This window comes from Polistes dominula, unplaced genomic scaffold (genome assembly GCF_049000335.1).
Source record: "Polistes dominula isolate Pdom_NZ unplaced genomic scaffold, Pdom_raw_medaka contig_83, whole genome shotgun sequence".
NCBI classification, from domain to species: Eukaryota; Metazoa; Arthropoda; class Insecta; order Hymenoptera; family Vespidae; genus Polistes; species Polistes dominula.
In genome coordinates this window covers 1,617,311-1,642,105 of record NW_028301032.1, presented here as the reverse complement: position 1 = coordinate 1,642,105, position 24,795 = coordinate 1,617,311, and the positions used below count along the sequence as shown (strand labels likewise).

The 24,795-nt window shown below is 24.3% G+C and overlaps 1 protein-coding gene across 3 annotated transcripts in view; it reads left to right on the top strand.

Moving 5' to 3' along the window:
• The window catches only part of LOC107069320 (WD repeat-containing protein 47), a 73,291-nt gene that overhangs the window by 23,648 nt on the left and 24,848 nt on the right, over positions 1 to 24,795 (top strand). For all 3 annotated transcript variants that reach the window (XM_015326545.2, XM_015326543.2, XM_015326544.2), the window contains exons 5-6: positions 7,644 to 7,754; positions 7,868 to 7,943. In XM_015326545.2, coding sequence (XP_015182031.1) covers positions 7,644 to 7,754; positions 7,868 to 7,943 — 187 coding nt within the window. The remainder of the gene's footprint in view (positions 1 to 7,643; positions 7,755 to 7,867; positions 7,944 to 24,795) is intronic.

Genomic DNA, 24,795 nt, shown 5'->3' with positions numbered 1-24,795 from the left:
CGTCAAATATATATTTCTTGATCCTAAACGCTCGCCAAGAATAGAAATCCGTTCGTATGGTCTAGACACCGATGTGGCGCCATTCGAAATAGCATCGAGAATCGCTAATAAACTCGCTTCTTATATTTTTTTTCTTTTTCTCATACATATCTGGCATTGACCTCCAATGCCATTCCAGGAATAATTGAATTTTATTCAAAAGGGAAACCATAGATTTTAAAATAGATCTTCACGTTTAGTTTTTTTTACAATTTGGTTCACACGAGTTCTGACGAACATATCCGGTCAATTGTCAACCATAACGAGTTTATGTCAGTAATTCCTATTTCCCATGATACTTAGGACTAGTAACATTGTTGTTGTATAAATAAAGAATGGATTACGAGTCAAATAAAAAGGTTCTGATTTATCAGAAACATTCCCATGGTAATACTTATAGGGTTGACCTCGATACTTTGATATTCCAAATTGGATTTAAAACGAAAGTGGAATTTGAGTATGGTTCATTGACACCAATGTGGACATTGTTGTTTCGAGGCCGGATACCGGATGCATGGAACCACAGTCACGGGCGAAATCGTGACCGTATGGGTTTTATTTTATTTTTTTTTTTTTGCTTGCTTGCCATTGCTCGTCTGCTTCTCCACCCCGGTGATTCATTCCCATAGTTTAGCTTAGCTTTGTCGTACATATTTATGGTGCCATTTTCTCGTTCATGCGCGTGACTGCGTTGATAGGTTTACATGCGTGACTATACATGTTTCCTTTTTTTTTTTCTTTTCTTGTCAATATGTTAAAGATTTTGTTAAAAACACATACACATATTTATAAGAAAAAAAAAAAGATGGATGAATCTTTGGTAACCATAAGATGGTTATTTATTATCATTGATTGACTATTATTATGTCAACTAACAGAGCAAAAGATTTTTCTTTTTGTTTTGTTTTTGTTTTGTTTTACTTTCTTATCTAATTTCTCTTACTTTTACTTCTCGTTTGAAATTCTTCGTTTATATTTCGGTTACATTTTAGAATAACAATGATCGATCTTTTCTAGGTTAAAATTTTTTTCTTTTTTGTTCGTTATTCATATACAGAGTGTCCCATATAACTGTATTCACGATTTTTCAAGTACTTTAAACACAAAGTATTTTCTAATAACATTAAAGTATTTTATATTAATTAAAAATAAAATATAATTAAATTAAAGTATTTTAATAAAAAAAAGTTTAACTGTTTTTGATTGACTATTGGGATCTCTAGCACTTGAATACGCTATCTGGTGGCTAAATTCAAAATTATATTAGATAGGTCGAATTTCTAAGTCACGTGGGATCTCTAGCACTTGAATACGCTATCTGGTGGCTAAATTCAAAATTAGATTAGATAGGTCGAATTGCTACGTCACGCCTCTGCCAGAGATTGGGAATACATTGCAATTGGTTATAATTTTTGAGGTTAACTCTTCACTTTTTTTTTAAATGGCGCCCTATATTTTTGACTTTACAATATTAACACGTTGAGAGTGCCACGTCAGTCATAAATGACTGACACTTAACTTTAAGTTCAGAACGTGTCAGGTGCGTGGCCTGACAAAGATTTCCCTAAGAATTCACGTGGCATTCGACGTGGTAATACAAATTCAACAAATTCAAGTGTATCAATGGGACACCCTGTATAAATTACATTGGAAAATATATTTGATTAGTTTCTCTTAGATTGAATTTCACTTGATGATGATGATGATGATCGTTCATGTCAAATACGAGAAGATCGTCGTAAATAAAGTGACTTTCACTGTACCAAATAATCATATATATATATATATATATGTGTGTATTTATGTATGTGTACTTGACAATTCATTTTGAGTTAATATTAATCCTCGTTAACATATCTTTCTTTAATATTATGTACAAAAATAAGATGGATAATTATTCAATGTGAAAGTTAACGATTTTCAACAAATCAACCTTTTGTTTTCCTAGAAAACGTTCTTACCTATATATATATATGATTCATTTATTACACATATAAAGAGGGATTTTTTTTCCATTACATAATTATTTTTATACAATCCAGTAAAAGTTGTAACGCGAATATTATTTGATTTAATAAAATCAAAATTAAATTTATTTGTGAAATATATTTGAGAATAAACAAAGTTTCACATTACACATTCAAAATCATCACATTCTATAAATCAATGTAAATGAGAGAAAACAAGAGAATCATGATTTGGTTTAACCTGTTGAAACAAATCGAACGTATTTTCATTAGTAATATTCTGTAAACGTACACACTGTATAAAAATTCAATACTTAAAGTAGATAGTGTTTAGAACAAGTGAAATAACTGTACCTCACAGGTTTCTTACTTTTAACTAAACCTTTTGATTCACAACATCTGTTGGATATCATCTTCATGAACGTGTTAGAGAACATTTTACCTCTCTTTCTTTCTTATATCAGAGATATCATTTATTCTTCTTTCGTGAAGTAGCATTATCACTTAACTTAAATAGAAAACCAATTGAACGTACTCGAATCATAATGCTCTCACTGATAAATTCATTATCAATTTAATATAGTAGTAATAATAATAATAATAATAATAATAATAATAATAAGAAGAAGAAGAAGTATTCATCATTCGTAAGTTAGTTAAATAGAAGGAGAAAGAAAATAAAATGAAAAGTAAGGAAGATATAAAATAATAGTAGGAGAAGTGAGTAAGTAAATATTAAAACATACTTTATGAATAGTTAATATTTAACAAACGAGAGTGCAACGTACTATTTATGAATTTAAAATCGATAGCGAAAATACCACGTGAAAGTTAAAGTTTCACGTGGCTACTCATGCATCGAGTTATATATGTTTGTATATATATATATGTATATGTTTCATTCGATTACAATGCTTCTTTTATTTCTATACGTTCTGATAATTCAAATAATATTTTTATTCGACGATATATTTTACCTGTTGTAAAGTACAAAGTATGGTATTTAAAAAAAGAGAAAAAAATGAAATATTTTAGACGTGTCATTTCGAATAGATTTAAATATCAAAGTTGCATAGAAATTTTTTTCGATAGATCTGAAACATTATTTTTAGTTTTGTAATTATTTCATTTACAAAAATTCTAATAATAATAACTTATTATCAAATTTCAATTGAATTAAATATCAAAGTTGCATAGAAATTTTTTTTCGATAGATGTGAAACGTCATTTTAGTTTTGTAATTATTTCATTTACAAAAATTGTAATAATAATAATTTAAAATCAAATTTTAATTGAATTAAATATCAAAGTTGAATAGAAATTTTTTTTCGATAGATGTGAAACATTATTTTTAGTTTTGTAATTATTTCATTTACAAAAATTCTAATAATAATAATTTAAAATCAAATTTTAATTGAATTAAATATCAAAGTTGAATAGAAATTTTTTTTTCGATAGATCTGAAACATTATTTTTAGTTTTGTAATTATTTCATTTACAAAAATTCTAATAATAATAATTTAAAATCAAATTTTAATTGAATTAAATATCAAAGTTGCATAGAAATTTTTTTTCGATAGATCTGAAACATTATTTTTAGTTTTGTAATTATTTCATTTACAAAAATTCTAATAATAATAATTTAAAATCAAATTTTAATTGAATTAAATATCAAAGTTGCATAGAAATTTTTTTTCGATAGATGTGAAACATTATTTTTAGTTTTGTAATTATTTCATTTACAAAAATTGTAATAATAATTTACGATAAATTTTTATTTTATTTTTTAACTCTTTTTTAATGCTACTGGATTAGTAATTTGTGTTTATTACAGTTGCATAATATGAGTTTATTATTTTTAAAAATATTTTCCTTACTTTTTGAAATTCTTTTTCTATTTTATTTTAAATTAAATTAAATTTATTAAATATTTAATAAAATTAAATATTTTGTTATGAATATAATAATATAATAATATTATTATATAAATTAAAAATATAATAATATAATATTATAATTCTATAATAATTTAATAAACTATTAAAGTAAATTTTAAATTTAATTAAATAATATAATAATAATATAATAATATAATAATATAATTCTATAATAATTTAATAAATTATTTAATTAATAATACAATAATATAATTCCATAATAATTTAATAAATTATTTAATTAATAATATAATAATATAATTATATTCTAATATTAATTAAAAATATAATAATAAAATAATATAATTCTATAATAATTTAATAAATTATCTAATTAATAATATAACAACCTAATTCTATAATAATTTAATAAATAATTAAAATAAATTAAATTTAATTAAAATTACCATACAATATTAGAAAGAACACACATTATAAAATGAATTTTAACATTTTGAAATTCACATGTATTTTGTTCAAAGTAACATACAATCAAATTGATTGATTAGAATTAGATTTTTATTAACAAAAAAAAAATGTAACTTTCATACTTTATCAAATGTTAACAATCCTATTGATTGAAATAAAACTGAAAATATAAAAAGAAAGCAAATTATATACGATAGGTAGTAGAACTAGCGATACGCTTTGTTATTACGAACGAAGTCAAGCACACACATAGATACACATATACACACATAGAGAACGGTCAGTATGGTTGGTTCTAATGGCAGGAGGCTGCTCAAGTGAAGCTTGTGGAACGGCTCCTGCTCGACTCGCTGATATTCGACGCCAAGCTTCCTTCGTGGCAGCATCGTAAAACTCGTGTCAGTGTTTATTTCTCACCAAAAAAAAAAAAAAAACCAAGCAAAACAAAATATAAACTTTATCTTTGATTTGTTGTTCCAAAAGATAGCAAAAGTTTTCCAACATTACGAAGTTTTAATTCTTGCACGATCAAAAAAACACAAAGTTGTGTGAACTATTTGTTATTGTTTTTATTTTTTCTTTTTTCTTTTGAAGAAAATCCCCACTTGTTTGACAATTGTTTTTTTCTTTCTTTCTTTCTTTTGTACTGAAGTTTTTGTTATTATTTTGTATTTTGTACTTGTTCGTGAGTGTACTCGCTAAGAACGTTCTAATCTTCTAGTGTATAATAGTTTAGGATTTCATCTTGACTATGTCGGAATCATCGTAGTTGAAAAAGTTCAGTAGCGTGTAATAGTTACGTGGAAAAAAGGGAATTCTTCTAGCGAGGATGATTTATCATAAACCGACGACACCGAGATTCCGTATTGCCGAGCGTGTTTGCGTGTCTGTAAACAATCGGCCGGTATACAATAAACAAAATCACAGTAACAATTGTAATCTAAGGAGTACCGGTTCTACCCCACCTTGCATTAATCGGTAAATTTGTCAATAATTTGTTTTTTATTACATGAATATCTTATATGAATATTTTACATGAATATTTTACATGAGTATGCATGAAGAAAAAATAATTTTAATTATTAAACATAATTATTAGATATGAATTAGTAAAATCAGTTAACGACATAAAGATACTTGTAATAAAGTATTTGATTTTTTTAGTGAAACACTTTGATTGAAATTATTCTCAGTGCTGTAAATGATTGATTACATTTGAAAGTAAAAATGCGATGTAATAATTGAATTATTGAATATAATTATTAGATGTAAATTAGTAAAATCAGTCAAAGAAATAAACACATTTGTAATAAAGTATTTGATTTTTTTTAGTGAAACACTTTGATTGAAATTATTCTCAGTGCTGTAAATGATTGATTACATTTGAAAGTAAAAATGCGATGTAATAATTGAATTATTGAATATAATTATTAAATGTAAATTAGTAAAATTAATTAATGAATTAAACATATTTTTAATAAAGTATTTTATCTTTTTCTAAAACACTTTAACTAAAATTATTTAGCATACTTAAGAAAGGTTCATTATATTTGAATTAAAAAATTCGAAGAATTAATTTAATTATTAAATATAAATATTAAATGTGAATTAGTAATATAAATTAATGCAACACACATACTAATAATACTAAATATTATAATTTACTAAATAATATAATAATAATACTAAATAAAATAAAATAATACATAATGATAAAGTATTATTTTATTTCTATTAAAAACATTTCAATTAAAATAATTCAGTACACTCCAAAAAGGTTAATTACATTAATTATATTTGATAATAAAAATTCGAAAAAATAATTTGAATTATTAAATATAATTTATTTAATATAATTATTAAATATAATTAAATTAATAAATTTAAATTAGTAAAATTAATCAACTAAACAAACATACCAATAATAAAGTATTTTATCCCTTAAGTGTTTTTACCAAACACTTCAACTAAAATTAAATATATTCAGGATACAATTTAAGAATGATTGATTACATTTGAAAGTAAAAATTGGATTAATTTTGTCAAAGTTTAATTTTTTTCAAAATTAATACTTTAAAGTTAATAATGAGAGTAAGAAAAGTGAGAAAAATGATAGAATTTTCATTCTACCTTAATCTCTGTAGTAAACTCATCAATTTTCTAGCACGGATGTTCAAAGAATTTATGAACAATTTCCTTCAATTTTCCCCACTCCATCAGGAAATTGACGATATGAGAGTTCTGATTTTCGTGATTCATACCTATCAGACAAACTACATGCCACATACATATAGTTCACACACATACACATATATACATATATACTTTATCTACAAACTTAATCGTTTGACAAAGAAATGAAAAGAACAATAATACGAATAATAAGATTAAACGAGAAGAAACTAGAAAAAAGTAAAAAAAAAATTAAAATAACTATATAAATTGGACCAATGACGCGGCGTGATATTATCTAACGGAACGACGACTATGACGGATGACAAATAATCGTAAAAAGTACACGCGAAATATTCGAGATAACGATTTGGAAAATATAATGGAATCTTAGAGTGAAACGTAGCGCGAAATAAAAAAAAAATAAAAAAAAGGAAGAAAAATAAAGAGAGAGAGAGAGAGAGAGAGAGAGAGAGAGAGAGATAGCTAGCGGAAAAAAATAATAGATAAGGGTGGTGGGAGGAGGGGGAGGAAAAATAAGATTGTTAGATGGTTTCGTGTTATAATATTTTGTATTACAGTTATCCTTTAATTGGCTTGTTTAACAATTAGTTTGTTTATGACGAAACTTTGCGTACAATCTGTGTATAATATGTTTGATGATTACAACATTTATTTAACTTTATATTTATATAAAAAAAAAAACTAAATAATATATAAAAAAAATTAATATAAAAAAATAAATATGAAATTAAGTGAATTGATGCAACGAAATGTAAATGACAAATTTAACTTTCTCACACACACACACAATTACTGATTTAAATTATTATATTTAATTTAATTATATATAATAATAATAAATGTTAAAATATTAATTATAATAATTTATATGTATTATTATAAAAATTATATAAATATATTATAATAATTATGTTATTATAATTCAAAATAATATTCGAATTACGATGATAATTGTTGTTGCAATTTTCATTTTTAATTGATTAGATTTTAATTGATTAGACATTTTTAATTTATATTTAATTAATTAAATTAAATCATAATTTAATTTGTATTGTTTGTTTTTTATTGTTTGTAGTATAAAACAACCTTTAGGTAGTAAAGGTCCATCGCCAGTTCACGCAAGTACACCTGTCAGATCTGGTATCCAATCACCAAAACCTTTGATCAATGGTTACGATCAAGTCACGTAAGTTTTATTATAAACAATTCTAATCTAATATAAAAATATAATGAACAATTTATTGAATAATAATTAATAATCAATTGTTTTTATTTATTTTTTTTTTTTTTTTAATGTAGAAGGCAAAATTCAGCACCGTGTGTCAACGAATCAGGGATTCACGAGAGTCATTATGATATAGTCAAGACAACAAAGGTAAATATTCAATTTTTATTATTATTCTTTTTTTTTTTATAGAATTAATAAACTTTTAGCATGTATCATATTTAAAAAGAATACTGTGCTTTATTATTAACAATTTAATTTATAAAGAATTTATTTTGAAATTTATTGTTTCATTCTTGTGATATTGCAAACTTTTATTGATTTTTTTTATCCTAGAAACAAAAAGAGGATCTAGTTTGGGTTCAATTTGGTTTTTTCAAGCTAGATAAGAGTATAATTTATAATAATTTATTAATTATTTAAGAATAGTATGGATATATATATATAGTACTAATTAAAACTACTAGCACTAATTAATTAAAATACTTTTAATTTAAAAAAATTTTAAAATAAAAATTAATATTATTTTTATATATATATAATATATTAAATTTAATATTTAATAATTTTTAATATTAAATTTATAATAAATTTAATACTTTAATATTTAATATTTAATATATATAATAATACTATTACTTATATATATATATATATATCTATTATTACTATATATATAGATATATAATATGGTATAGTACTTTTTAATTACTAGAATATTATTAATTATACTCTTATATATATATAAATGAACGAGATAGATTTAATTCTTCTTTAATATCAATTATTCAATTCCTTGAACGTTCTTAATTCATTGCAGATATATATATATATATTAAAAAATTCTTAGTTTAATCGTACTAATTGCTTTTAAGTGGCTACTTCTGCATGGATGGTTGAACGTTTTCCAACTATTATCAGATATCCTTAGATCTTCTCAAAAATACTATTACGAACTTTTCATTTTCAATAATCTTACCTTAATCAAAGATTTATAACGTTGAACGTTAATTTATTAAAACAATATAAAAATATTTAATTAATTATGATCAGAATTCTCACGAAAACTCGTATTCGTTCTATTAACTTGAAATTCACGACAAAAGCGTAGAATATAAAAAAAAAAAAAAAAAAAAAATAAAAAAAAGGTTAGGAGAGACACAAGTATACTTCCGTTGACGAAGATTACATCCGGATAAATGTAACAATGGTTGTGTGGCGTCAGCCGTAAATTTGCATTTTAAAAGCCTCCTTTTTCGTAGCTTTACGAACTAAATTCCTCAGCTATTGGTGGAAAAGAAATAAAAAAATTAAAAGAAAAGAAAAGATAAAGTCAAAGTAAAATATAAAAAAATAAATAACAGGTTGATAAAATAACAGGGTTTTTTTTTTAAATTGATTAATAATTCACACGTTAAAAATTATTTATGTTTTTATATTTTTATATTATAATTAATAAATTAATAATAATTTTGTATTTTCGTGTATCAACTGTTGGATACATTTTTCGTGTAATTTATAAATATAATAAAAAAATTAAATTAATAATATTTAATATATAAATAATAAATATAATATAATAAATACATTAAAATAATAAAAAAAAATGAAAAAAAAATATTAATCTTTTTGTTTATATGATTCTGTGTTTTCGAGTATTACTTACAACTACATTTATTTTTTCGTGTAATTTAAACAATTGATTAAAAATTAATTCAAGGTGTTTATAAAAAAAAAAAAAAAAATTGTTTCGTATTTTAATCTAAAATTTGATTTTTAAAGTTACACACACACCTATCGTGTAACAGTTGACATCATTGTCTTTGTTTGGTCTCGTTGATGAGTCAATAGGTCATGGTCAGTGTTTCGTTTTATATTTTTTCTTTTTCCCTTTTTTTTTTAATTTACCACGAATAGACGTATCAACTTTTACAAACTTTATATACATATGTGTGTGTGTATATATCGTAATGAGAACTTTCCTTATACGTTGAATCGAGAGTTAAAATTACAACACGTAAGATCAATTGCAATACTTGTAAGTTTATACGTTCCTTGTGGTATTTCAAAATATAATATCAAAATAATATATATATATACTAATAAATTTTGAATCTAATGAAAACATTTCTTCTAAGTTGTCAATGTTTTATATCTCTGTCAGTAAAAACGTGACGATATCAAATAGGTTACACGATTATGCGAACATTTATAATAGTTGATATAAAATTGATCACAATAATCGTATGAATCGTGCATTCCCTAGTGGTGCAACGTGCATCAATCTTTTATTTATGTATAGCAAACTGCTGCAGGTAGATAACTCTCTCTATATATATATATATATATGTATATATTGCAGCATTGAATGAAATATGATGAAAATAGATTGAAATGATATGCATATAATAATTATAATATAATCATTTGAAAGTTCGTGTATCTTTTTATATATATAAAATTATATAACTATATATAATCGTATCGTGATTTAAAATTTAATGTTGCAATGAAAAATATATGTCGAATATATTCGTTTGGAAAATTTATATATATATATAGATTGCAGTATTCAGTGAAATATGGTGAAAATTGATTGAAATGATATAATAATAATAAATAGTATAATTATTATAAATAATATAGGAATTATAGTATAATTATTATAAATGATATTATAATCAATTATAGAATTAAATTTTATTTATATTTATATATATATAAATATATATATTTTTTTATAATATATAAATTTTATTTATTAATTTATTTATTTAAATTAAATAATTAAATTATATTAAAATAATATAATAATAATAGTATAATCATTATTAAAACTTCGTCTATCATTTTATATAATTTATTAATTAATTCATTCATTAAATTATCACTTATATAATACATAATATATATTAAATATATAAAATTATATAACTATATATTCGTATCATGATCAAAATTTAACGTTGAGTTAGTTCATTTAGAAAAAAAAAAAGTATATATATATATATATAATAATTCACAGGACAAATCTGTATTATGGAATTTTACTTGCAAGGTCTCGTTCACCCACGTGTAAAATTCTAACGACCATATTAACTATTCTATTCTATTTATTAGAGAATCGTACTATTGAATAAATCTTTTATTAAACGACGACGCAATTCGTTCATGTTAATCTAACTCACGTAATAATACTATATATATATAATACAAACACACACGCCTTCTCAGACAAAACCGTGAAACATTGTGAAGAAGATATTTGTCTTCGTACGCGAATTTTTTTTCTTCTTTTTTCTATGCGTAGGTGAGTTCAATTTTTTTTTTTTTTTTTTACTTGACTTTTAAAAATATTTTTTTTTTATTAGAATCTTCTTCCTTGATATTCGATGACTATCACATAAGTCTGGTTAAAAATGTTTTTTAATTTCAATTATCAATGTTTACAAAAATGATTGAACATTGACGATGAATTATTTTGATATTTGCATATATACATTACAAATTTAATATCACACACACACACACAACACAGATTAATTATTATATTAATATATATTTTTCTTATTTCAATTATCAATGATTAAAAAAATGATTGAACATTGACGATGAATTATTTTGATATTTGCATATATACAATACAAATTTAATATCACACACATACATTAATTATTATATTAATATTATACACGTAAACATAATATTATTACACGTATGCATATGCATTTTTTGTTTATTACTATTTTAAATGGTAATTCTATTTTTTTTTTTTTTTAGTGTTCTATTTTATTTTATTATTTTATTACGTAGTACTATTTTTAAAAATATTTTTTATTTAATGGAAACTTTTGTCCTGAGTTCCTTTCTTTTTATTTAATTTAATACGAAACTTTCTCTACTCTTCTATTTATTTCATAGAAATGAAATAAACATACTATTAGAATCATACTAACTTAAATAACGTAATCACATAGTTGAAAATGCAAGACTCGCTATGCGATCTTTTCGTAGATTGTAATTCAACACGTCTGTTTGTTTCTAGTGTCAGTTTTCCGAAAGTGTATACACTTTTACAACATATCAGATGTATAATATAATTTCAAGGTGAACTAGAATCTATAGTTTATTTCATATGTGTAGGTGTTTTAATGAGAAACTTAGTAACTCGATAACAAATTGTTTTGTATTCTTCACAAACGATAAATCAAATTTTTCATTTGATTACTTCATAAATACATCAAAAATTAATTTCCCTATATGTACGTATTTTTACATAATTTTTTGCATAAGTTGTATTTACGTATATAAATATATATTTGTTTTTAATTATAAAAATAATATAAAAATGTAAAAAATTGATTCAAGTAATTCGTGCATTTGAAAAATGACGAGTTTATGAAGCAAGTATTTATCAAGGTTCGCTGATCTTAAGTTTCATATTACGTACCAACCATACAAAAGAAGTCTTTGTATATAGTATACATATGTATATATATATATATATATGTAAAAAGTACATTCGTATGCAGTTTATTCATACGTCAAGGGAAAATATGCAGCTCCATCTCGTTGCATACTAACGTCGATTATAGTAGAAACCTGTAAATACATGTTTTTTTTTTATATTATTTCAATGCATTAATACCACAAACAATTAAGTTCCTATTGGTGGGTAATATTCTGTAATAAAGGTCGTCGATAATGTAGAAAAGTATAATTAACAACAAATTTTTTTCTAAACATTACGTATAGTGATTCCTGTTGAATATATCTTCGAGAATACATCAAATGACATAACACATAACGTTAGTTAGGTTTGTAAGAACAAAATAATCCTGAGTCATCAACCATTTTAGTTCACAAACGTAATCGTACGGTAATCACACAACGTTCTGTTTGCTAAACAAATTATTCACTTCATCTTAAAGTTCACGATCAGTGAAAGTGAAACCTTAAACGTTTTTATCTACTTTGTGTTGTAACAATTTACACGAATGATATTGAATTGAGTTTTGTTTTTGCTATTAAATCAAACAAATTATTCTCATCTTAAAGTTCACGATCAGTGAAAGTGAAACCTTAGATATTTTTATCTACTTTGTGTTGTAACAATTTACACGAATGATATTGAAATTTAGTTTTGATAGAGAAGAATGTCAAGGTCAATAAAAGTGCATCTCTTCGAAGATTGAAGAAAATAACTCGTTGAGTTACTTGAGTTTGTAACAAAATTGAAAGTCAAATTTGACGATTGACTATTTGACACTTGTGACGTGTCAGGGTCAGGTAAACGTGATTTTTTGTCCTATTGTGAAGATTTATCTTCGACAAACTCATATTGTTTGACCTAATATGGTGGCATCGGCTTTACGAATGCCTTCAGAATGGTTGGTGGGGATTCATATGGTGGAGAGTTTCTTTGAGGCTCCAGGTTTCTCTCACTTCGGAGGCCAGCAGTATCTCACCGGACGTGTGTTAAGCAGCACATGCGTTTACATGTAACCCTGTTGTTACATGACTAACGTGTCAACTGATTATCTCACACAACTCGTTTTGTTTAAGTCAGCAAAAAAAAAAAAAAAAAGAGATTCAACTTTTATCAATTTGTTCGTCATTTCGAATACAAATTCCACGAATTATGTCGAATTCACATTATCATCATCAACAAACAGCTGCAATACGTCAATTGGAGGAACTCTTTAGGGATGTAAAATTGGAACAACGACAAAACAATCCAGAATTATTTAAACTCGAGATGAAAATAGACAAATGTTGCGACATTCATGGTAAACACGCTAAAGAAAATTGTTGGAATCGTCGTGGTGGTTCTATGAGTAATTTGAATCAAATCAGAAGGGATTCTATGAATCGTCGTCATGATGATGGAAATTCGCCAAGTAGAAGAAGAAGTTCGTTGACAATGTCACATACTAAAAAGGAATTACATCCATCAAGTTTTCCAAACACGTTGAGAAAAAATCCTTTGGGTGCTTCGACCGGTGCTATAAATCATTCCAAAAGGGACCATCCTAATAATACAATTGGTGGATCGAATCTTAAGAGAGATCCTATTGGTAGATCAATGGGTTGTTTGAGAAAGGATACAGTATTGAATTATAATTCACCTTTGAGACGTGATTACGTAGCAAAATCAATGACAAATCTTCGAAAAACTTGTAGTAGTGTTGATGATCATCCTAAAAGTTCATCACAAAATTTATCCAATTTATTTGCAACAAATGTTACACGATTGGACGATCCTAAAAATGAAACTACAACCACGAGTAAAGATGATAATCATCATACGAATAAGAAAATTGTATCCGATGGAAATCTTAAGAGTTGTCTCGCTGGTTCTAGTGGAAATCTTCGTAGTAATCTTAACGTGACCTTGTGCCATGACCCCTTGCACAATTCCAACGGGATTTCAAAGAAGGATGGTAAAACAACATCGTCCATTATACCACCACCTAGTCTAACTCAAACTAGTCGTAGAAGTTCATTCGATAGAAGAAGTAGAAGATTATCTACGGATTCTTTAGATAACCCAAAGAGAAACTCGTGGGATCCAGGTCGTAGAGGTTCTTCTGGATCATCCGGGGGTTGGGATGATCCGATTTGGGAAGAAGGAATTCAGGACGGTGATCAGGTAAGATTCTTCCTTCTTAACTTCTCCTAAAGTCTAGTGGCACTTTCTTGGATGAATTTGGAACTCTACTGAAACTTCTTCTGAGTATTATCTCATGCAGTTGAAATATTACTTTTCTTTCTAAATCAACCAAGAGTCACGCTTGAGTTCATTGTCTTGTTCATCATCTTCTTCTTTGGAGTTCCCACGAAGGGGACAAGATAAAAGTTCTTGAATAAAAGGGAATATAAGAAAGCTACTGACCACGATGTCCTTGTACTTATGGTTAGTGGTTAGATTAAATTTATCGAACCTTTTAAGGAAGTTCTTTTCATGTGTTAAACGTTGAAACGTGGGAAAGCTAGATTATTCCTTATCGCCTACGTTTGTTTAACAACTTGACATATATGTGTGTGTTTATTTATGTTTGCTCAGAGTTACTTTTATCTATTCATGACAAGCGTGTGTTTTTTTTTTCAACTATTTTTTAAAGAAAACAACTTAATTATTTAATTTGTTTGTGTTTTTTTATTCCAAGAAATAATCAGATGATTGTATCATTTGTTTAACAAACTAAAATGTAACATTTGTAAGCTTCGAATTAGTTTGATCGATTTCGAACGTGTTTTATTTCAATCAACTTGTTGGAATGTTTTTATCGTCAAAAGGTATGTTCACGTGGCACGTGGTTTAAAAGACGCATTTGTGCGTCTCTTTGTGCTGACGTCATTGCGTGCCATGCATGGTATGAAACATGGTCACAGGTATTAGTCATCCAAACGATTACGAAAGTTATAAACTGCTACGAAAAATCTTCACGATCTTCTTAATCAAAGAACAAATTCATTTAATATTCTAACATGTACAATAATATTAGTAACAAATAGATAAAACAATTTTGTTCACAATTTATTTTTTAATTTACGATTTTACCTCGTAAGATGGAAATGTTGATTGGTGTTTGACTTTTGCAATGATTTCATCATCGATACGTTTTTTAAATAGACCATTACCTGTTTATGAAAGATAAGATATGAAATACCTGTTAATGCATTTCTTGAAACACGTGACGATGATCCACAGGTACAACCAACCTACGCAAAATTGTCCCTGAATCAAACCCACACATTATTTACTATTCATCATATTTGGTGTTTTATACTTCATATTTTTTTTTATTTTTTTTTTTTTATTATTCTTACCACCACTTCCACCTTCTCCACTTCCTCTTCCAACTGCTGTTTCCTCGTTTGAATGTTTTCTTGACATAAACTAAAGATTACGTATGAGGTTTTTTTCCTAAACCAACATCCTACATATAAGATCTCTCCCCATATGGTAAATTCCAAACATGGGATGGTTTAAAAGTAGCATACGCGTCATTTAAATGAAATCAAGCGTACGTATTAGAAAAGAATGATGGGATCATTTTTATAAATGGACCCTAGATCGTAAATTTACCTATTAAGACGAATAAAAATGATGATCTACGTTACAGTCAAATCATTTTCTACGAATTTACTATAACAGGGAGTGACAAAGATACACATAGGTTTTTCTTAGAAATTCATTTCTAAAGAATGATCTTTTTATATCTGTTTGTGGTTTTTTCTTTTAATGAGAATCTTCGTTTATGGAGTAACTAGGATGTTTCAGCCATTTTGTTATAAAACGGTAATATAATATAATTCTAAACTGTTTAATGCAAATTAATATTCACTAATAATTTTTGGAAATTCAAAATTAAACATAAAATAACATAAAATAAATAATAATACAAGAAAAAATAATAAAAGCAAGGTTAGGTATATCATATGTAAATAATTGAATTGTAATACAATGCCATCTATTGAAAATTTATAGTATTTAGAGACCTACATAACCTTTAAATAACAAATTCTTAAATTAGCAATAAAAAATAAATTTAAAATTAGGCATAAAACAACATACAATTTTTAATACAATATATAAATAATAACATACAAAATAAAACCACAATTAATAATATAAAATGCATTACAAAATATAAAAAGTAAGGTTAGTTTTGTCATATATAAATCTGAAAAAAACGTAAAATAACAGAATTGTAATACAGCGCCATTTATTGAAAATTTACAGTACTTAGAGACCCTAATAAATATGTATGACTCCCAAAATATATTAGACCCCCATAATAATGAGTCAAATATAAATGTTATCTTTAAATGGCACGTGACGTGACAGGAAAGGTGAGAAAGGGGGTTGTTGTTGATTCCTCAGGAAATGCAATTCGATGCAATTTCAGATAATGCAAGTACTATCTATGCGTGACTTTTCGGTCGACGAACACGAAACGAGATTTCTATGGGTGTAATGATATAATGGTGTAATCTTTAAAACAGTTGTCTCACGGTAAAACACATTGAAAATGATGACCGATCGTACCTCGATACCGTTAGGTTAAAAAATAAATCTAAGCTTATTTAAATATAAATATGCATAATACTCGTAATTGAATACGCGAGAAAATCAATAAGAAATAAGAAATAGCAGACAGAAAGGTTCAAAGTAAAAAGGGTTCGTTAAACGTGTCTTATTCTTGATTGAATTTATTATCATCTCACGAATACTAAAAAATAGAAATTGAATTTGAAATATACAACGTAACGGAACGTCATTCTGAAAATAGTCGTATAATTTAACTTGATGAAATATGTTTTATCTTATTTGTGATATTCTTTTTCATCAAAAGAATCATTAAAATGAGGTTAAAATTGGGGTGGGAGAAACAAATCGATTCAAACGATCAAACAAAGTTATATGATCCTCACTTAACCTCTTTTTGAGTTAACAATGTACCTAAAGATTGCACAATGAATGCAAAAAAAAAATTAGTGTGAGTGAAAAAAAGGTGAAATGTAAACGAGTGAACGCATCCTCATCGATTTGCCAATCGATCTTTGACATTTAACAGCTTTAATTAGAATATTTTACTTTTAACGATCAGTCGTACGATCAAAACTTGTCTCTTCTTTTAATTTAGGTATCGTGTAAGAATTTAATACAACAAAGACAAATTTTTGCGTGGTCGTTGGCGCCGTCTGAGTCTGTTAAAATGTGTGCCTAAAATAGGGTGACAAAGGATTTGCTATGCTACTATGTATATATATATATATATATATATATATCACTTGTTTGTTTTAATTGCCATGAAAAGTATAATCGTGAAAAGGGTACATTGCAATTTCTCGGATCTGGCTTTTTATTATTCAAAGAATTTTGTTGGAATGTTTTGTCAATTCGGTGAAAGTTTTCTATCTGTGACCATTTGTTTCCTGTCCCAACACCATTCCTGTCCCACACATTTCTTCCTATTTTATCTTCTTTTACTATTGCAGTTTACAGTAGACTGTATTTTTCAAAAAATGTGGAAACTGTCTTATCTACTGTCGGTATTACAGATGTCTGTAAGTCAATTTTATACAGATTTTTAGCATTCATCGTCATATTTTAGTTTATCAACTGTTTTATCAACGGTTGGTATACAATTTTAGTAGTATTCAAATTTAACTGTAAGAATATTCAAACTTTGGGATTTTTTTTTTTTAATTTTAATATTTTACGATCTGCTAATAATCAAATAGATTAAAAGAGAAGAATATTATTTAAATAATATTAAGTTAATTGTTATTATTTATCATTAAAATTCATATTCATTGTGGCATATATCAAGTTTAGTATTTTACGACCGGCATAAATGACTTTTATCTTTTTTTATTTTTTTTTTTAGAATACTTTTAATTGAACATTTAACATTTAACATAAATTATTAGACATTTATATATCTTGACAAAAAAAAAGTAAAAGTGAGCATATTTTACATATGTATATCTTTTATATAATTATTTATACGGTTTACTGTACTATCAACAAAATTTTTTATTCGTTAACATATTTAAAACGATCTTTGCGAATTTTCTGATATGTTAATAATTCCACCTTCTCCACTTTACTTTTACTATGCGAATTTTTTAAATTACTTTTAAACACGATTCCGTGTAACGGGCAGGTTGTGTCATGGTCCATGTATCTGGGACCATAATTACATTCACATGCATATTTGTGAAGTAAGGTTTTCGTTCGGCTTATCTTAGTAGTATAGTTTTTGTGAAGTTGAAACTTTTAGAACCGTTATTACCATTTCTAATGTGGAATGGTTTAATCTAAATTTTCTCGCACTAAACGTCAATTCGTTAAATGGACAGTCCCAATAATGTTTTTTTTTTTTTTGTAAATAAAAATAAAATGTAAGGTTCATATATTACGTAATTTCTGTTAACGATAATCTCAAAAGAACAAAAATATAAAAAAATAAATTAGTACTTTTGATAATGAATGATTTATTTCAATGAAATTTAGTTGATATAACCTAACAAAAAAATAGCATAGAAATTTTGAAACAGAAAATATAATATGGTAGAGTGTAATTTTGTAAGAAATTAATTAACGAGTATAAAATAACATTTCAAAATAATGATTTATATATATATATAGATATAGATATCTTCAACGATCTGTAAAACCTTTCACAAAAATATTTTTAAACTGTAATAGGGGCAATTATAAGTAAATATGTGTGCCATAATTATGAAAGTGATCTAAATCATATATCTTTTGTTTCCAGGTATTTTAAAGAATTACAAATTGAAAACATTTGAACATTAAATGAATTAATATTGAATATAACATTAAAATAACAAACATTGTCTTTAATTAAATTATTATTTAACAATATTATGAAAATTATTACATGAAATTAATTTAATTCTAAAATGTGTTTTGTGAAATAACCAATAATGTTATTTTATTTTTTTTAATTTTGATTCAGACCACTTTCATATATAAAAGCAATATACTTATATTAATATAATATTAATATATAATTATTATAATATTAATATAATACCTAATATAAGTATATGACATATATATTAATATAATAAAATAATTACTTACACATATAAATGTAATATATCGATATGAAAAAAATTATTTTAAATTGTTTCACTTTAGAATGGCTTATAAAATTATTTTAAACAATATTATTTAGAAAGAATCATTTAAAAAAAATAAAAAAAATAGAAAGAACCTTGTTAAGGCATATGTCACATAAAACAGATCATTTTCCATACGGTTAAGTATGCACCGATTTGGTAAGTTGTATTTCCTGTATGTAAGAAACTCGGTTAACAGGTCCCATTTAATTTTTCTTTTTTTTTTTTTTTTTACAGTCACCTTTTAACCTATTCCCTCCTTTTTTCTCGGCACGTGCTCTGTTACAAAGACGTTGACAATACTTCATTTTATTTTATTTTTAAATGAAATGAGTATGATGGGGAAAAAGTAGGTAAACGCCCGGTTACTACTCTCTAGAGAAATTCTATCTTTATTTATTTATTTATTTATTCTTCTTCTTTTTGTTTACTTAAATTATTTTTTTTTTTTTTTGTATAGACAATTGACCAAGACGTATATTTTTTATTTTTATTGTTTTTCTTATTTGCTTATTTTATTTTTTATTTTTATTTTTGTACAGACAATTGACCAAAACGTATTTTTTTTTCCTCATAAATTATATCATTTCCTTTTAAAGTGTTTAAATTATTTGGAACTGTTCGACACCTTCGTTAACCTTTCGTTTATTTCTTCATTCAAGTTTAAATGCATTCTATTCGTGACTTGTTATATTGAATTTATTATGATTCAAACTGATATGAGAATACATTTTCATTATACTAATCGTTATCGAGATATACATTTATAAAACAACATGATTTCACTTTGTCTTGTACACGAACTAATACTATTTGTTATTATTTATTATATTCTTTTTGTTTTGTCGTATGATAAATACATTTTATGATAAAATAAGTTGTCAATTGTTAAAGTCAAAATTTAATTTAAAAAAAAAAAACAAATGAGTTTATCAGAATTATTTCATACACATACCAAATTATTTTAGAACTAAATAAATGTCAATGTAATATTATAATTTTCATGATATTATTAAAAATATAAATTTCATTTGAGATTATTATTTGTTATTTTAATATTATATCAAATTTATTTAGAGTGTGTGTGTGTTCAAATCAATTAAATTAATTCAATGCAATGAATTTATTTAAGTAAATATTTTTTATTATTTTAATATTATAAAAAATTTATTTAGTGTGTGTGTTCAAATCAAATAAATAAATTCAATGTAATAATTTTCACAATATTGTCCAAAATAAATTTAATTACAGATAGTATTAATTATTATTAAAATTCAATATAATAAATTATTATAATATTATTTCAATAGTATAATATTCAATATAAAATTCATTAAGTGTATGTTCAAATCAACTAAATTGATTCAATGCCATTTTTCATTAATTCAATTCATATTTGAATAAAAATGTATTTATTTAGCTAATGTTTTTTTTTTTGTTATTTCAATATTATATAAAATATTCATCTTAATATATATAAATTACGTGTCACGTTGTTTGTCCGCAATGGACTCCTAAACTATTGAACCGATTTTAATCAAATTTTGCATACTGTGTGCAGTTTTATTCAACTTGAAAGATAGGATAGTTTATATCTCAATTTATAATCGCAATTATTTGTTTATTAACAAAGAGTCATGATAATCTCTCTTAGTTCGATAAGATTTTAACAGATGGCGGTATAAGGTAATTTGTTAATTTAAAGACGTGTGTATCGGACTAGTTTAAAATATATTCTAATGAATTAATTCATGAAAATATTTGGAAACAATATTAATATATGATTTAGATCATTTTCAAAAGTTATAAACACAATTAATTTCATTTGAAAATTCAAATTAGAAAATATTAATTGTTACAGGACAAATATTATTTTTCTTGATTTATTCTCTAATCGGATATAGTTAAAATACTTTCTCTAAAATGCATCCGCCAGGAATTATTTTATTTGCATTAAATTATTTCTCTAGAATACACGTTCATCTCGATTCATTTCGATTATACGTTTTGCGACCTATTTATACTATACAAGAGAGTTTTCGTTTGAAAAATCTTTCAACAAATTGGTGCAGAGAGAAAACTGGTCTTCTTAAGTTTGCTCGCTCGATCGCACTTCGTATGATTATTTTTTTCATTTTTTTTTTTTTCTTTTATTTCTATTTGTGTATTTTATTTTATGTTTCTGTACGAGTAAAAGAGGACGAATGTTAATTGATCTCATTCTCTCTCTCTCTCTCTCTCTCTCTCTCTCTATCTCTCACTTTCTTTCTTTCATTCGGAAGATTGATCCGTTTGTAATTTTTTAAATGAATGAAACTTTCGTGCATACCAACGAGTACCAGTTTCACGATGTTAAAAAATTAATAATAAAAATAATAAGATATTGTATTTATTTATCTAAATTTTATTTTTTTTATATATATATATATATATAAATGTTTGTTAATAATTATAATTGTGTATAGATAGCAATCAAATATATAAAACGTGACAACTCTAATTTTGCAGTGAAAGGAAACAAAATAATATTAATTTAATTAATATAATATATTATAAATAAAATAATAATATTATAAATATAAATAATAATTAATATATATTTGTAGGTTTTTTTCTAATACATAAATAATTGTTAAATAATTGTTTAATTGTGTATAGATTGTAATTAAACATATAAACGTGACAAAATTCTAATTTTGCAGTGAAAGGAAACAAAATTATAATAATTTAATTAATATAATAATTAATATAATATATTATAAATAAATTATTAATATTATAAATATATATATTAATTAATATATATTTGTAGGTTTTTTTCTAATACATAAATATTTATTAATAATTTCAATTGCATATATATTGTTTATATATTTGTATATATATTTTAATTGAGCATAAATTAATTTAATTAAATTTATATTACATTTATTTTATTTATAAATTTAAATTATATTTCAATTTTATTTATAATTATATACAAATTAAATTAAAGTAATTTATACTCAAATAAGAATAAACAATTTATTTTTAATCCCATTTTTTTTTTTACAACACCATCAAAATATTAAATTTTTATAAACTCAGAAAAAAATTGAACAAATCTAATTAGCATATTTATTTGATGAAAATTATTATTCTTATTAATAAAATCATTGTATTAACGTTTAAATTATAGATAATAAATTCGTTTATAAATATTAATGTTTTTGTTAAGTCAGTATTAAAACAAAGAAGAAAAAAAATTTGATTTAAGATAAAAGATATAATTAATTTCAAATATTTCATCGTTCAACAAAAAGATATTTTTTAATGATCGTAAAAGTCTAGATTGTTTGTAACGTTAGAAGAAGAAACTTTGGTTTTTTTTCTCTTTTTCTTTTTAAGACATCTTGAAAACATCTCAGTGACAGTATAGTGGCATTTAGAGATCAAAACCAATTCCAATTTTCCATTCTTGGCTTTCTCCGATACGCTCCGTTAATAATTCTCTGCGATGCGGCAATCCTCTTTATTTTTTTCTTCTCTTTTTATTTCTATCTTTCTTTCTTTCTTTTTTTTTCATTTTATTTCATCTCACTCTCCTTTCTTTAATCTCACGAGAAATAATAAAAAAAAAAAAAAAAGAAAAAAAAATGTTTATGGAGAGTCAAGAAAAGGCCTAGCCCACGCAAGATTTCCTTTCGCTGTAAAACGAGAGTAGTCGTCGTAGTCGTTATTTGATTACTATCTATACGCAATTGGAATTGTTAACAAACATTTATGTATTAAAATATAATCTTGATAAATTATTACGATAGTTTACTTTTTTCATTTTTATTATTATTTTAAATACTTTTTTCCTTTCACTGTAAAATGAGAGAGTCGTCGTCGTCGTCGTCGTCGTCGTCACGTTACTTATTTGTATAATATTTTATATTTATAGTATTTATATATGCAACTAGAATTGTTAACACAAATATTTATGTATAAAAAAGAAAATATAATTTAGATAATTAATTATAATATTTTATTGTATTATTAATTTTTAATATCGTTTCACTTCAAAACGAGAGCCATCACGTTATATATTTGTATAATATTTCATATTTACAGTAGCTTTGTGCAATTAGAATTGTTGACACAAATATTTCTATATTAAAAAGAAAACAAAATTTAGATAATAAATTAGAATATTTTTATTTTTTATTTTATTATTAATTGTGTTATTGTTTTACTTCCAAACGAGAGCCATCATGTTATATATTTGTATAATATTTCATATTTACAGTATCTTTGTGCAATTAGAATTGTTGACACAAATATTTCTATATTAAAAAGAAAACAAAATTTAGATAATAAATTAGAATATTTTTATTTTTTATTTTATTATTAATTGTGTTATTGTTTTACTTCCAAACGAGAGCCATCATGTTATATATTTCTATAATATTTCATATTTACAGTATCTTTGTGCAATTAGAATTGTTGACACAAATATTTCTATATTAAAAAGAAAACAAAATTTAGATAATAAATTAGAATATTTTTATTTTTTATTTTATTAATAATTGTGTTATTGTTTTACTTCCAAACGAGAGCCATCATGTTATATATTTGTATAATATTTCATATTTACAGTATCCTTGTGCAATTACAATTGTCGACACAAATATTTCTATATTAAAAAGTAAGCAAAATTTAAATAATAAATTAGAATATTTTTATTTTTTATTCTACTATTAATTGTGTTGTCGTTTCACTTCCAAACGAGAGCCATCACGTTATATATTTGTATAATATTTCATATTTACAGTAGCTTTGTGCAATTAGAATTGTTGACACAAATATTTCTATATTAAAAAGTAAACAAAATTTAGATAATAAATTAGAATATTTTTATTTTTTATTTTATTATTAATTTTATTATCGTTTCACTTCCAAACGAGAATCATCACGTTATATATTTGTATAATATTTCATATTTACAGTATCTTTGTGCAATTAGAATTGTTGACACAAATATTTCTATATTAAAAAGTAAAGAAAATTTAGATAATAAATTAGAATATTTTTATTTTTTATTTTATTATTAATTGTGTTGTCGTTTCACTTCCAAACGAGAGCCATCACGTTATATATTTGTATAATATTTCATATTTACAGTATCTTTGTGCAATTAGAATTGTTGACACAAATATTTCTATATTAAAAAGAAAACAAAATTTAGATAATAAATTAGAATATTTTTATTTTTTATTTTATTATTAATTGTGTTATCGTTTCACTTCCAAACGAGAGCCATCATGTTATATATTTGTATAATATTTCATATTTACAGTATCTTTGTGCAATTAGA